At 44.4% G+C, this 13,220-nt stretch overlaps 1 protein-coding gene across 1 annotated transcript; it reads left to right on the forward strand.

The window, feature by feature from the left end:
* Window positions 1-792: 792 nt before the first annotated feature.
* On the forward strand, window positions 793-9,977 carry Psmd2 (proteasome 26S subunit ubiquitin receptor, non-ATPase 2). Its single transcript, XM_076867656.1, has 21 exons — window positions 793-978; window positions 1,424-1,480; window positions 1,799-1,963; window positions 2,988-3,109; window positions 3,381-3,605; window positions 3,906-4,064; window positions 4,218-4,362; window positions 4,540-4,600; window positions 4,844-4,990; window positions 5,162-5,268; window positions 5,437-5,564; window positions 5,882-5,969; window positions 7,079-7,241; window positions 7,341-7,442; window positions 7,602-7,747; window positions 8,009-8,092; window positions 8,380-8,548; window positions 8,633-8,727; window positions 8,882-9,008; window positions 9,423-9,541; window positions 9,688-9,977. The coding sequence occupies exons 1-21, from the start codon at window positions 844-846 to the stop codon at window positions 9,868-9,870; spliced, it is 2,727 nt and encodes a 908-aa protein (XP_076723771.1). The 5' UTR covers window positions 793-843; the 3' UTR covers window positions 9,871-9,977.
* Window positions 9,978-13,220: the final 3,243 nt, after the last annotated feature.

Below are 13,220 nucleotides of genomic sequence, written 5' to 3' on the forward strand. Positions count from 1 at the left end.
ACACACACACACACACACACACACACACACACCATGCCCAAGGAGAAACTGGTGTTTGCCTGAAAGAGTTAAGGGCTTGGCAGACTAAAAGACTCAGGTTCAAATCCTCAGCATGGTGGTGGTGGCGGGTGGGGCGGGAAGAAACAAACAAACAAAAAGCCCTGACATGAAATACATCAGTCACAACCCCTCCTAAGTCCTTAACAGGGCAAGGAAGATTAAAAGACAGGCTGAGGGTAGAGTTTGGTCTTGTTCTGCTTTTAGCTCCAGAACTTCGCACTGGAACATAGGACTTAATTTATCGATTCCCTTTGGCTCCACCAAAGATTTCGGGTAATAACACATCTCACGAGGGTGGTGGTAGGGGGATGTTAAAGTTAATTAACTATTTCTCAATGGTGAGGGGTTAGATCACACAGATACCACACAGACTACAATGAAGCGTCCCGGATCTCAAGAGTCTCGTGTGTTTGTCGCACCATCCCATGGGGTGTCTCTGTGGGCTCTATTCACAGTTAGGAAATCCACGGTCGGGGAAAACGTCTCGGCTCGAAGCCTCCTCCTCCCCTCCTACCAGCCGGAGCTCACCCAAAGCCCACACGGCTCGGGGGCGGTGCCTGGGGCGCGGAGGAGGCTGGGAATGGTAGTTCCCTTCCGTCCTCCGAGGGCCGGGACCGGGGGCCGGGCTGCCAGGCCGTGACAGAGGGGGACGCGCGCCCGGACTCGCTCGGACGTTTCCGGTCTGAAGGAGGAGGAGCGCCGGGGACGAAGCGCGCGAGGCCGTCTGGGAAAAGGGGCGGTGTAAGACGGTGCGCGCGCAGCGGGCCGGCAGTGGCGGTGGAGATGGAGGAAGGTGGTAGAGACAAGGCGCCGGTGCAACCCCAGCAGCCCCCTGCGACGGCCCCCGGCGGCGCGGACGAAAAGTCCAGCGGCAAAGAGCGGCGGGAGGCCGGGGACAAAGACAAAGAGCAGGAGCTGGTGAGGCACGGCACTGGGAGCCGGCAGAGGAGGCCGTGGGCTGAGTCACGGCAGCCCCGCAGGCCTCGGGCCCGACTTCCAACGGCCCCACCATTGCCCAGGAGAGGGCGGATGGGGCGACCCCCCGGGTTCCCAGCACCTTGCCTCTCTGTCCCCCATTCTCCATCCCGCGCTGTCACTTACGCGGACCCCATCAATCCTCACCAACGTTTCATGAGGTGGGCTTGGACGGGTCATTGTCATTCGCTTTTCCTAGAACGGCATTCAAGCAGAACCTGGCTCAGAAACTGCCTTCCCAACAGGGCTCCCCATTCTCATTCCCCTTCCTTGCCCATCTGGCCCCTCCTAAGGAGGCAGGCACACTCTGCACCTGTCCCAAGGTGGATGGGAGGAGGATGTGATTGAGATTCCTTCTCTTGATGAGCTTCTTCCCTCAACTCTCCAGTCTGAGGAGGACAAACAACTTCAGGATGAGCTGGAGATGCTCGTGGAACGACTGGGGGTGAGTCATGATGTTAACGTGAGCGGGTAAATACCTGCATTTTCCCCAACTTGTTTGTTTTATTCCACTTTGAGGCAATAACTCCTGTGTGAAATGAACTGTATTTTAGGGTCAGTGTAATGATAATGATGTGAAGGAGGAGAATTACAAAGAATATTTTAACTGGGTCATTTTGGTTTTGTGCCTGGTGGGGTGTTGGGGAATCACAGATAAATAAAACATAGTTACTCCTTGGGGGAAATTTTGGTGAAATGTCTCTTTGTTGACTTGGAGGAGTCGTGACTCCTTTGGTCTCAGTCCTTACATCTCCGTGATCAGGAGAAGGACACATCCCTGTATCGGCCAGCCCTGGAGGAACTGAGAAGGCAGATTCGTTCTTCTACAACTTCCATGACTTCAGTGCCCAAGCCTCTTAAATTTCTGCGACCACACTATGGCAAACTGAAGGAAATCTATGAGAATATGGCCCCTGGGGAAAATAAGGTAAAACTATTTCAGAAGCTGGTGGAAGGCTAGTTCATTGGAAACCTGGCAGACATAAGACCTAATTGAGTTGAAGTCCATTGCAGTGAAAAATACCTTGCAAAAGAACTTAAAGACAATCAACTCCTCAGAAAATGTATCTGTCATTTATGTTGGACCTTGGGATTTTTTTAGCATAATCTATTTCTAATTTACATTTATCTGTTTTTTTTTTTTTTGTCCCATGTGCATGCATTTTTCTCTAAAATATACCCCCAGTTCTGTCTCTTGGTATACCCTAATCTAGAAATCTTCATTTCTCACCTTCTTCAGTCAGCATCCTGATTGACCTTTTTGCTTTTGCCTGTGACCACTTATGTAATCTTTCATATAGTAGCTATAGTGATTTTGTTTTTCTAGATTGTGAGTTTTTGCATAAAACCTTTTAATAGCTTATTCCTACAATTAAAGTAAAATTTAAACTGAGTGTTGGTAGCATGCCTATAGTCCCAGTTTCTTAGGAGGCTGAGGCAAGAGAATCTGTTGAGTCTAAGAATTCAGGGCCAACCTGGGCAACATAACAAGATGCCTACCTCTGCCCTCCCTGCCTCTTTGCAGTGCAGTAGGAACACTCTCTTTGAGCTACATCCCAACCCCTTTTTATTTTTTATTTTGAGACAGGGTCTCACTAGGTTGCTGAGGCTGACTTCAAACCTGAAATCCAGATTACAGATGTGCACCACCATGCCCAGCTAAATCCCATATCTTTAAATATATAATAAACAAATAAAATTTAGAGTTTTTTTTCTTTGCTTTTTCTCTCTTGCTTATTACCCTTCAGCTCTGTTGGTTTAAGAGGGAGATAGCAACACCAGCCTTAGGTTATGAGGGTTAGCTTAAATAAGGTGGAAATTTTTAGTACAGAAACTAGGATGTAGTTAATGGTTAATTTTGAGGACAGTAGCAGTAATCTTGATTCCATAATATTACACTGCCCTTACCTTTGACTGTTGAATTTGACTTCAAATTTCTGGTTTCTTTATAGCGTTTTGCTGCTGACATCATCTCTGTTTTGGCCATGACCATGAGTGGGGAGCGTGAATGCCTCAAGTATCGGCTGGTGGGCTCCCAGGAGGAACTGGCATCATGGGGTCATGAGTATGTCAGGTAAGACCCTGGAGCTGGGGAAATAGCTCAGTTGGTAGAGTGCTTGCCTTGCATGCACAAGGCCCTAGGTTCAATTCTCAGCACTGAAAAACAACAACAACAAGACCTTTTGGGAATCTGAATGGGACTCAGGCATAATTCTAAGTTCTGTCTTAAGATATGTATTTTAGACTGTGTGCACATTGAATTTCCTGGGCACTAAATTCCTTGACCCACAGGGAACTGTTTTCCTTAAAACTGTGCTCCCTCAATGTTCTATGCCTATACATAGGCATTTGGCAGGAGAAGTGGCTAAGGAGTGGCAGGAGCTGGATGATGCAGAGAAAGTACAGCGGGAACCACTGCTTACCCTGGTGAAGGAGATTGTTCCGTACAACATGGCCCACAATGCAGAGCATGAGGCCTGTGACCTACTCATGGAAATTGAGCAGGTGGATATGCTGGAGAAAGACATCGATGAGAATGCATATGCAAAGGTCTGCCTCTATCTCACCAGGTAAGAGAGCATGGTAAAGATGGGTGGCAAGTGTGCCCTTTCTAGCATTTCTTTCTTGGTTGTGCCTGTTTTTTTTTTTTTCCTAAACTATATACCTCAAGGTTCTCATTAGGCTGTAGTTAGTTTGTTAATGTTCATGAATTTCTTGAGAACAGAGATTTGGTGTCTCTTCAGTAGTCTCCAGCATCTAGCATAGTGCTTGTATAGTAGGCATTTGGTCTTTATTTTGGGGTAAGTGAAATAAATGGGATAAATGAATGTCTGAGACTTTCTGAATTTTATTATTTTTAAACTTTGTAGTTGCGTGAATTATGTGCCAGAGCCTGAGAACTCTGCCCTACTGCGTTGTGCCTTGGGTGTGTTCCGAAAGTTTAGCCGTTTCCCTGAAGCCCTCCGATTGGCACTGATGCTCAATGACATGGAGCTGGTAGAAGACATCTTTACCTCCTGCAAGGATGTGTATGTAGAAAAGAAATTGGCACAGGAAGACATAAGCTTATGCAAGGGACATTTGCACAAGGAGCTGGGACTTATAGTTCTGGTTAGGGATAAGGGGCTTTCCTGTACCCTTAAGGAATGATAGTGAGCAGTAATGGTGGCTGTCTACCACAGGGTGGTACAGAAGCAAATGGCATTCATGTTAGGACGACATGGGGTATTCCTGGAACTGAGTGAAGATGTAGAGGAGTATGAAGACCTGACAGAGATCATGTCCAATGTACAGCTCAACAGCAACTTCTTGGCCTTAGCTCGGGAGGTGAGACACTTTGCCCTTTCTCATTCAGGCTTTTTGGTTGTAATTCTGTCTCTGCCATTTGATCTCCCTGACTATCCCTCTGACTTGGCTTTCTCTGATTTGAGTTGCCATTCAGTGGGATAACAAAGAGGACAACTGGGGGAAGCAGTTGTGACTCTTTAGCTTCTTTATCTTCAGCTGGACATCATGGAGCCCAAGGTGCCTGATGACATCTATAAAACCCATCTAGAGAATAACAGTGAGTAGCTCTCTCTGTGTGGGGATTAGGAGATTGTTAATGGTTCCCCTAGTATTGGGAGTGATGGCTTGGCCAATTTGCTTATCAAGGGCTTGGACTTCCATGAATCTTTTTTCTAGGTTGCTGTCTAGGGCATAGTTAGAAGATCCTAAGGGGCCAGCTTAGAACCAAAGACAGGTTGCTATGCTATGTTCTTTTTTTTTTTTTCCCCTACTCTAAACCTTTCCTTTCTTTCCTGTGCAGGGTTTGGGGGCAGTGGCTCTCAGGTGGACTCTGCCCGCATGAACCTGGCCTCTTCTTTTGTAAATGGCTTTGTGAATGCAGCTTTTGGCCAGGACAAACTGCTGACTGATGATGGCAATAAATGGCTTTACAAGAACAAAGACCATGGTATAATTCTGTTACTACTTTTATATGTGTGTTGTTTTGGTCACTCTTTTTGTCATGCTAGAGTCATGTTACTTGATATGGGATTCACGGTATAGTTCCTTGGGGAGCCCTTTATAATAGTTTCCTAAGGGCAGGATCCTTTTAAGGCTGCTTGATTCTTCCTTGGTATAGGAATGTTGAGTGCAGCTGCATCCCTTGGTATGATTCTACTGTGGGATGTGGATGGTGGCCTCACCCAGATTGACAAGTACCTGTACTCATCTGAGGATTACATTAAGGTTGGTCTGGGCATTGCCTGCTCACTGGGGACTTCTCCTTATTATGTTCTAGTGTCTTCCAGTTTTTTATTCCCAGTTAAATCAGGTGCTACACTGAGGCCTATGTTGCGTGTTTTTTGGTGAAGAAGATAGAGTAGCCTGAGTAAAGAATCTGTTTGTGCTTTGCAGTCAGGAGCTCTCCTGGCCTGTGGAATTGTGAACTCAGGGGTCCGGAATGAGTGTGACCCTGCCCTGGCATTGCTTTCAGACTATGTTCTCCACAACAGCAACACCATGAGACTTGGTTCCATCTTTGGGTGAGAATTCTCACTTCTGGTAGCGTTCATCTGGGGACAGGAACTGGGCCCATTTCACCTTTGTATTGCCAAGGATTGCCACCATGTCACTGAATATTTGGCTCTTGGTGGTTTTGTTTTGTTTTTGTTGGGGGAGGTGCTGGTGGTGGTTCTGGGGATGGGGATCTAACCCAGGGCCTCACACTAAGTTGGCACTCTTACACTGAGCTACATCCCTAGCCCAATATGGATGTTTGTTGACATGGTGAACGAATGACCAGTCCTCTCTGGTTCTTTATTGTCTTGTCGTTGGGGACTGCCTCTCCCTGGCTTTGCAGGCTAGGCTTGGCCTATGCTGGCTCAAATCGTGAAGATGTTCTAACATTGCTGCTTCCTGTGATGGGAGATTCCAAGTCCAGCATGGAGGTGAGTAGAAGCTGTTGGTCTTTTATAGTACCTAGGAAAGGTACTCTGATTACTCTCTATGATAACTACTGAAAAAGAGGTATGTGTGTGTGTTCATATATGAGCTTGCACATGTTGTGGGGGTGGTCAACCTCAGTGAAATCCCTTAGAACTGGGATTTCAAGCCCAGCTGAAGCTAAAGAGTTAACATTTTGGTATTGAGTTCTAGCCCTTGGGGATCCTTAAGGCTGGAGGATGGAGTAGCTTAATGCAGTTTAGGGTGATGATTGTATCAGTCAGCTTTCTGTTATAACAAGATATCTGAGATAGTCAATTTATAAATGGAAAAACTTGGCTCATAGTTTTGGAGTTGCAGTCCGTGATTGAGCAGACCCATTGCTTTTGGTGAAGTAGCATATCATGGTAGGAGCATGTAGCTGAGCAGAACTGTTCACCTCACCACAAGTCATGGGGCACAGACAGAGGGAAAGAAGAGCCCAGGGTTCCACAGTCCCTTTCACAGCACTCTTCAGTGACCTAAAGACCTCCCGTTAGATCCTGCCTATTAGTTTCTACCACTTGCCAATAGCGCCACCTTGGGGACCAAGCCTTTAATACATGGGCCTTTGAGGGACCTTCCAGATCTTAACTGCAGCAGTGACTGTCTTCAATGAGACAACCTTAAATTTTCTTATCAGTACAGTTGTTTTAGTGATGTGTAAATACAGTATGGTGGTTAAAAGTAGAGGTTTTAGAGTTAAAAAGTCATGAGTTCAAATTGTGCCATCTCTGCTTAGAAGCAGTATGATCGTGGACTCATAAGTTAATCTCTTTAGACCTCATTTTTTTCATCAGTGAAAGAGGGAATAACAACCTGTTTATGGAGTCATTATGAGGATTAAATGTTTAAAAAAAAAAACTGCAAAGCAGTTGGTACAGCGGCAAGCATGTAGTAAGTACTCAGTGAAGAGTCGCAGCTCTTATCTTTTTGACCTATCAGACACCAGTTATTATTTGGTTTGGTTAGGGAGGATGTCTTACAATGGACTGTGGGAGTCAGATATCTTGAATCAAGACAGATAAGTATTTTAAAAGCTTACTATGTGTAATATTGGCTTTCTTATTTCTAGGTGGCAGGAGTGACAGCTTTAGCTTGTGGAATGATAGCAGTGGGATCCTGCAATGGAGATGTCACTTCCACTATTCTTCAGACCATCATGGAGAAGTCGGAAACTGAGCTCAAGGATACTTATGCCCGTTGGCTTCCTCTTGGCCTGGGCCTCAATCACCTGGGTGAGGGGACATCTGTTTGGTCAGAGGGCTGACAGTAAATATGTCAGACTAAGCTGGATGGAAGCAAGTGTTCTCTGACCCCTTGATTTTGTCCTGTAGGGAAGGGTGAGGCCATTGAGGCGATCCTTGCTGCTTTGGAGGTTGTGTCAGAACCATTCCGCAGTTTTGCCAACACACTGGTAGATGTATGTGCCTATGCAGGTCAGTGTCTTTGATACCCTGTCTTATGGTCCACCCCCCCCCATTGTTTCTCCTTTGTTGTTCATTCTGATATGCTTTAGTTTTGTTAGGCTTCTCCCATTTACAAAGTAAGTTTTTCCTTGATGCCTTCTCATTTTTTCTCTTCTCACCCTACCACAGGCTCTGGGAATGTGCTGAAGGTGCAGCAGCTGCTTCACATTTGTAGTGAACACTTTGACTCCAAGGAAAAAGAGGAAGACAAAGACAAGAAGGAAAAGAAAGACAAGGACAAGAAGGAAGCCCCTGCTGATATGGGAGCACATCAGGTTAGGAGGGCAGCTGGGCACTCTCAGAGGGAGGCTTTGAGAAAAGATGAGCATGTAGGAGAACAGCTTTGGCTTTGTTTTAGAGTGTGTTTGGGTATTACCATGTTTTGAAATAGCAAGAGACTGGGTTCTGTCCTTGAGGGGCAAGGGTGTTTTGACTTTTCTTCTCAGATGGGTCTTGAGTCAAGGAAGTCAAGGATGATTATTATTTTTTCTTTCTTTCCTGGAGCTTAGTGGATTCTGCTGTCTCTTCAATTACAGGGAGTAGCTGTTCTGGGTATTGCCCTTATTGCTATGGGAGAGGAGATTGGTGCAGAGATGGCACTACGAACCTTTGGCCATTTGGTGAGTAAAGACAGAAGATTTTTTTTTTTTTTTTTTTTTTTTTTTGTGGTGCTGGGATTGAACCCCCAGGGTCTTGGGCAAGCAGGGCAGTTGCTCTACTACTCAGCTATACCTCCACCCCTAGAATATTACTAATTATGATGACTAGAGGAGACTCTTGAGGGATTTTCTAGGTAGAGATCTTTTGGTGGTGCCCTTTCTACAGAAGTGAAGTCTTCTTTTTACCCATCAGCCCATTCCTATAATTAAATTTCCCTCATTTCTGTCATTGTTTTCTTTAACACCAGCTGAGATATGGGGAGCCTACACTCCGTCGAGCTGTACCTTTAGCACTGGCCCTAATCTCTGTTTCGAATCCACGACTCAACATTCTGGATACTCTAAGCAAATTCTCTCATGATGCTGATCCAGAAGTTTCCTACAATTCCATCTTTGCCATGGGCATGGTGGGCAGTGGTGAGTACAAGGCAGAAAATGATGGTAAGCAGATTGGGAGAAGATTCGATATTCTTTAGCCTCTATCATTGTTAACACTTCCAGGTACCAATAATGCCCGGCTGGCTGCGATGCTGCGCCAGTTAGCTCAATATCATGCTAAGGACCCCAACAATCTCTTCATGGTGCGCTTGGCACAGGTAAAAAACAAACAAACAAAAAAAATAGAACTGTTCTCCTTGAAGTGTGCCAAGGGAAGTATCTGTGGTGGAGTATGGACTGGGAGGGAAGATGTGAGCAACTTGACCAGGTTAGGTGATGTCTCCTCTACTGCTTTTTTTTTTTTTTTTGTAGGGCCTGACACATTTAGGGAAGGGCACGCTTACCCTTTGCCCTTATCACAGTGACCGGCAGCTTATGAGTCAAGTGGCAGTGGCTGGTCTGCTCACAGTGCTTGTCTCTTTCCTGGATGTTCGCAACAGTGAGTTCCTGTCAGAAATATCGTATTGTGGCATGTGACACTCTGTTTCTACCTCTTCCAGGGCCACCTTGGCAATTTAGGATCAAGACCCTAAGTTAACTCTGTAGTATTCTAGGTTCTTTGGGCCTGTAATGGCTCTCATAAAACCTTTTCTCCCATACTTTTGATCTGGCCTAAAAAGGTTTAAGGATGATTAGCCCAGTGTCTGTTGCTAAATGACTAGGAAAAGTGATTCTCAAGTCTGAGGCTGTGGATAAAGGGAGGAAGGGCATCTTGGGTTAGTAGTAAGGAATATGAGGACAGTGTGGGTTCAGCTGAAGATGGCTTAAAGGGTCAAGGCTGGAGTGGGATACCAATGTTCAGGTCAAGTTTACTTTGTTGTCTATAACAGTTTTTCCTGTGTGCTTCCCTCAGTCATTCTAGGTAAATCGCACTATGTATTATATGGGCTGGTGGCTGCCATGCAGCCCCGAATGCTGGTTACCTTCGATGAGGAGCTGCGGCCATTGCCGGTGTCTGTTCGTGTGGGCCAGGTGAGGGGTTGAGGGGAGGGCTCAGTCTGTACTCTAGGACTTGGAGAATGCACATATAATCTTGCTTCTCTGAAACTGGTGTGGGAATTGGGGTGTTGCTTCTCTCCCATTGGCAATCCCGTCATTTTAGTTTTCTCATCCCACAGGCAGTGGATGTGGTGGGCCAGGCTGGCAAGCCTAAGACCATCACAGGGTTCCAGACACACACAACCCCAGTGTTGTTGGCACATGGGGAACGGGCAGAATTGGCCACTGAGGAGTTTCTTCCTGTTACCCCCATTCTGGAAGGTTTTGTTATCCTTCGGAAGAACCCCAACTATGACCTCTAAGTGGCCACCAGGGGTGGACACTGCTCCAGACCGTTGGGGGAATTGTTACCTCCTATTCTTTTGTTACTGAGTGAGATAATTTGTTCAATAAAGACCTTTATCCCCAAGGTCTCTCTCTGTCTATTTTCTGGGGTATCATGGCCCAGGGTTAGACTAGAGTGTGAAATTGATATGAGAGAGCATTGTTTGGAGCAACCCTGAGCCTAGAGTAGTAGGGAGGCTGTCCTGAATCAAAGGAACTAAGCTCTTCTTTTTCCCCACACTTTCTTGATCATCTTGTTTTTATTTTCTTAGAACCCTTGAAAAGCTGATAAATATAATGAATCTTCTTTATAGGAATTACACATGTAAAAGTTTTTTACATTAACTTTTTTTTTTTTTTTTTTGATATTGGAGATATAACCCTTGGTGGTTTATCACTGAGCTGTATCCCCAGCCCTTACTGTTTTTTATTTTGAGATGAGTTTCATGGGGAAGTTGCTTTGGGGCCTGCTAAATTGCTGAGGTTGACCTTGAACTTGTGATCCTTTTGTCTTGGCCTTCCAAGTTGCTGAGATTACAGGCATGTGCCACTTACCTAACTTCACATAAACTTAAGAATTTCTAAGGAACTTTTTGATCCTGTGTTCCCCACCCTATCACACACCCAAGCCTATTATCTCATAACTTGAGCCTAAGGATGCCCAAGAATGAACAGTTCTTCTCTTTACTTGTGCTGCTGAGAGGGACATCTTTATCTCTGTGACCTACCCTCTTTCACTTTAACATCTACTTTTTGGCTGTCCTTGTGTAAACTAGATAAAAAGCCTGACCCTGACCTTCCTCTTAGTGTAGAAATGGGAAAGAGGAGTGGCTTCCTTTCTGGAACATAATCATCCTTGATCTGCCATGCTGCTTTCTAGTGGGGATGGTACAATATTGCTATACCCCTGCTTAGGGCTTGAACCTCTGGAGATGCAGGGTGTATGGAGGGGATCATGTCCTGTAAGATAATCATAGCTAACATTTTATCCAATACTGTAAATTTAATCTTAAAACAGTAGCTAGTACTAAATAGGTTTTTTTATAAATATTAAAAGAATAACTGTTCTTCATGCTTCTGAGACTTTTATAACAATTTTTAGGTAGTTATATCTCCATGTTTTATTGAGAAGGGAAGTTTGGAGAAGTTTAATAAATCATATAAGTGATAGAGATCAGGACTGTTGAATCTTAAGTCCATTTGACTCTAAAGCCCATGCACTTTTTCACTATATTAATCTGTCTTTATTGGAGACTTGAGACACTCATTTTAACTCAAGGCCTTACCCAGAGAAGCAGCAACAACTTTGATTGAATGTCTCCATGTCTTGCTTTTGCTTGGAAGCCTGTAAAATGGTTGAAGTTCTGGGCACAGTGGTGCACGCCTGTAATCCCAGTGACTCAGGAGGCTGAGGCAGGAGGATTGTGCGTTTGAGGCCAGCCTCAGCAACTTAGTGAGACCCTATCTCAAAATTTAAACAACAACAACAACAAAAACCCCACCGGGATATAGCTCAATGGTAAAAGCACTGTTGGGTTCAATTCCAGTACTAAGAAATAGTTGAAACATTGGGCATCATCAGGCCTGTTGTCCCTCTTTAATGTGACTCCTGTTTTGACTCTTTCACATTCAGTCATTTATTCAGTAACATATCTGTAGGGCTTTACTCTGCATTGGACATTAGATGTTTGTGGGAATGCAAAGCTAGTGGGGGAAAAAAGCCTACCTTCAAAAAACTTATAATGGGGAAAAAACCCCATGAAAACAATTGTGATGTCTTATGATCAATACTGAAATGTGAAGTTTCCCTGAGATCATTAAAATAGGGCCCAAGTGCCTGGTTTGGTCAGGGGAAAGTTATTTGAGAAAATAGATTTGGAGAAAGGTGAATTTGTAAGAGGAATAAAAAAGGTTAGATATGGCTTAGGGAGTAGAAATTGCAAGGAGGGAGGAAAAGCTATTTTCAGAAATCATGTATAATTTGGTTTAACTAAGTATATAGATAGGGTCTGGCGGGTGGGGGAAGTATGGAAGGAGATTCTTCTGAGACCTGGATCAAGGCAGGTTTGAAAGAGCTTTGTTAAAAGAATTCAAGAGTATCTTTTAATGGAGACTACTGAGTAAGAGCAGGCAAATGACATGATCTACTGTCTGAGTGAAGAAGCTCACTCTGGAGCTGTGGAGATCAGACAACCAAATGAATGAATGCCTAAAATAGAGCAGTAAAAGTGGGAGATGGAAAAGGGGAGAAGAAAGTTGTTTTTTTTTTTTAATTTATTTTTTAGTTTTCGGTGGACACAACGTCTTTTATTTGTGATGCTGAGGATCAAACCCAGCACCCGGCACATGCCAGGCAAGTGCGCTACCGCTTGAGCCACATCCCCAGCCCCAAGATTTTTTAGTTGTAGTTGGACATAATAACTATTTTTTTATGTGGTGCTGAGGATCGAACCCACTAACTCACACATGGTAGGCAAACACTCTACCACTGAGCCACAACCCCAGCCCTGAGAAGAAAGTTTTTTTAAATAAAATCGATAGGATTTGATTTTGGTCCACAGGACCTGGGGTCTGATTAGATACAATACATTGAATGGGAAGGAATGTAGTATGATTCGTTTACGGCACTATTCATTGCAAGAAACAGCAAAAACGTTGAAGCTGGGGAGGGGGATTTTCATGTAGGGACCCTTGAGAAATTTTTATCTGGCCATTTGCAATCTGAGATGCCTGTAGGGGTGATTAGGTAAAGCTGCCTCAGTACCTTGTTCTGACGAGTTCAAGAAAGTGGTTTCTGATTTAGCAATGGATTGAGGGACGTGTGATGTCATGCCACTCATGTCATTTATTGGGTACACAGTAATTGATTTTTATTTAATAGTTTGCTTAGCAAAAAAAGTAGGGAGAAAAAGTAGAGAAAAAAAGTGGGCATTAGTGTAAGGTCTAGGTGCCCTTCATATACAGTGGAAAGAATAGTAGACTATTTTTTGTAGATCACACAGCTCACTTATATTAAGTGACCAGTTCACCATTGGTGCTGAAAACGGTGGGAAGGATACCCTTTGCTAACTAACTACCAAAGCGCTGTTTTAAGCACTTTCACATGAAATTACAACTCCTTTAATCCTCACAATCCAAGAGTGGATGTTACCATTGTGAGAAAAAGCACAGTGGTTAAAAAGCTTAGGACATGAGCCAGATTAGTTTCAAATCTTTCCATTTTACAACAGATAGTAAGTAGGCAGTAGGCATGCAGCTAGGTAATAAGTAATGGAGCTTGAATTAAAACCCAAGAAAGCTGACTCCCAGTACCGTTTTCCACTCTAGG

This window comes from Callospermophilus lateralis, chromosome 10, assembly GCF_048772815.1.
Source record: "Callospermophilus lateralis isolate mCalLat2 chromosome 10, mCalLat2.hap1, whole genome shotgun sequence".
In the NCBI taxonomy this organism is placed as follows: Eukaryota; Metazoa; Chordata; class Mammalia; order Rodentia; family Sciuridae; genus Callospermophilus; species Callospermophilus lateralis.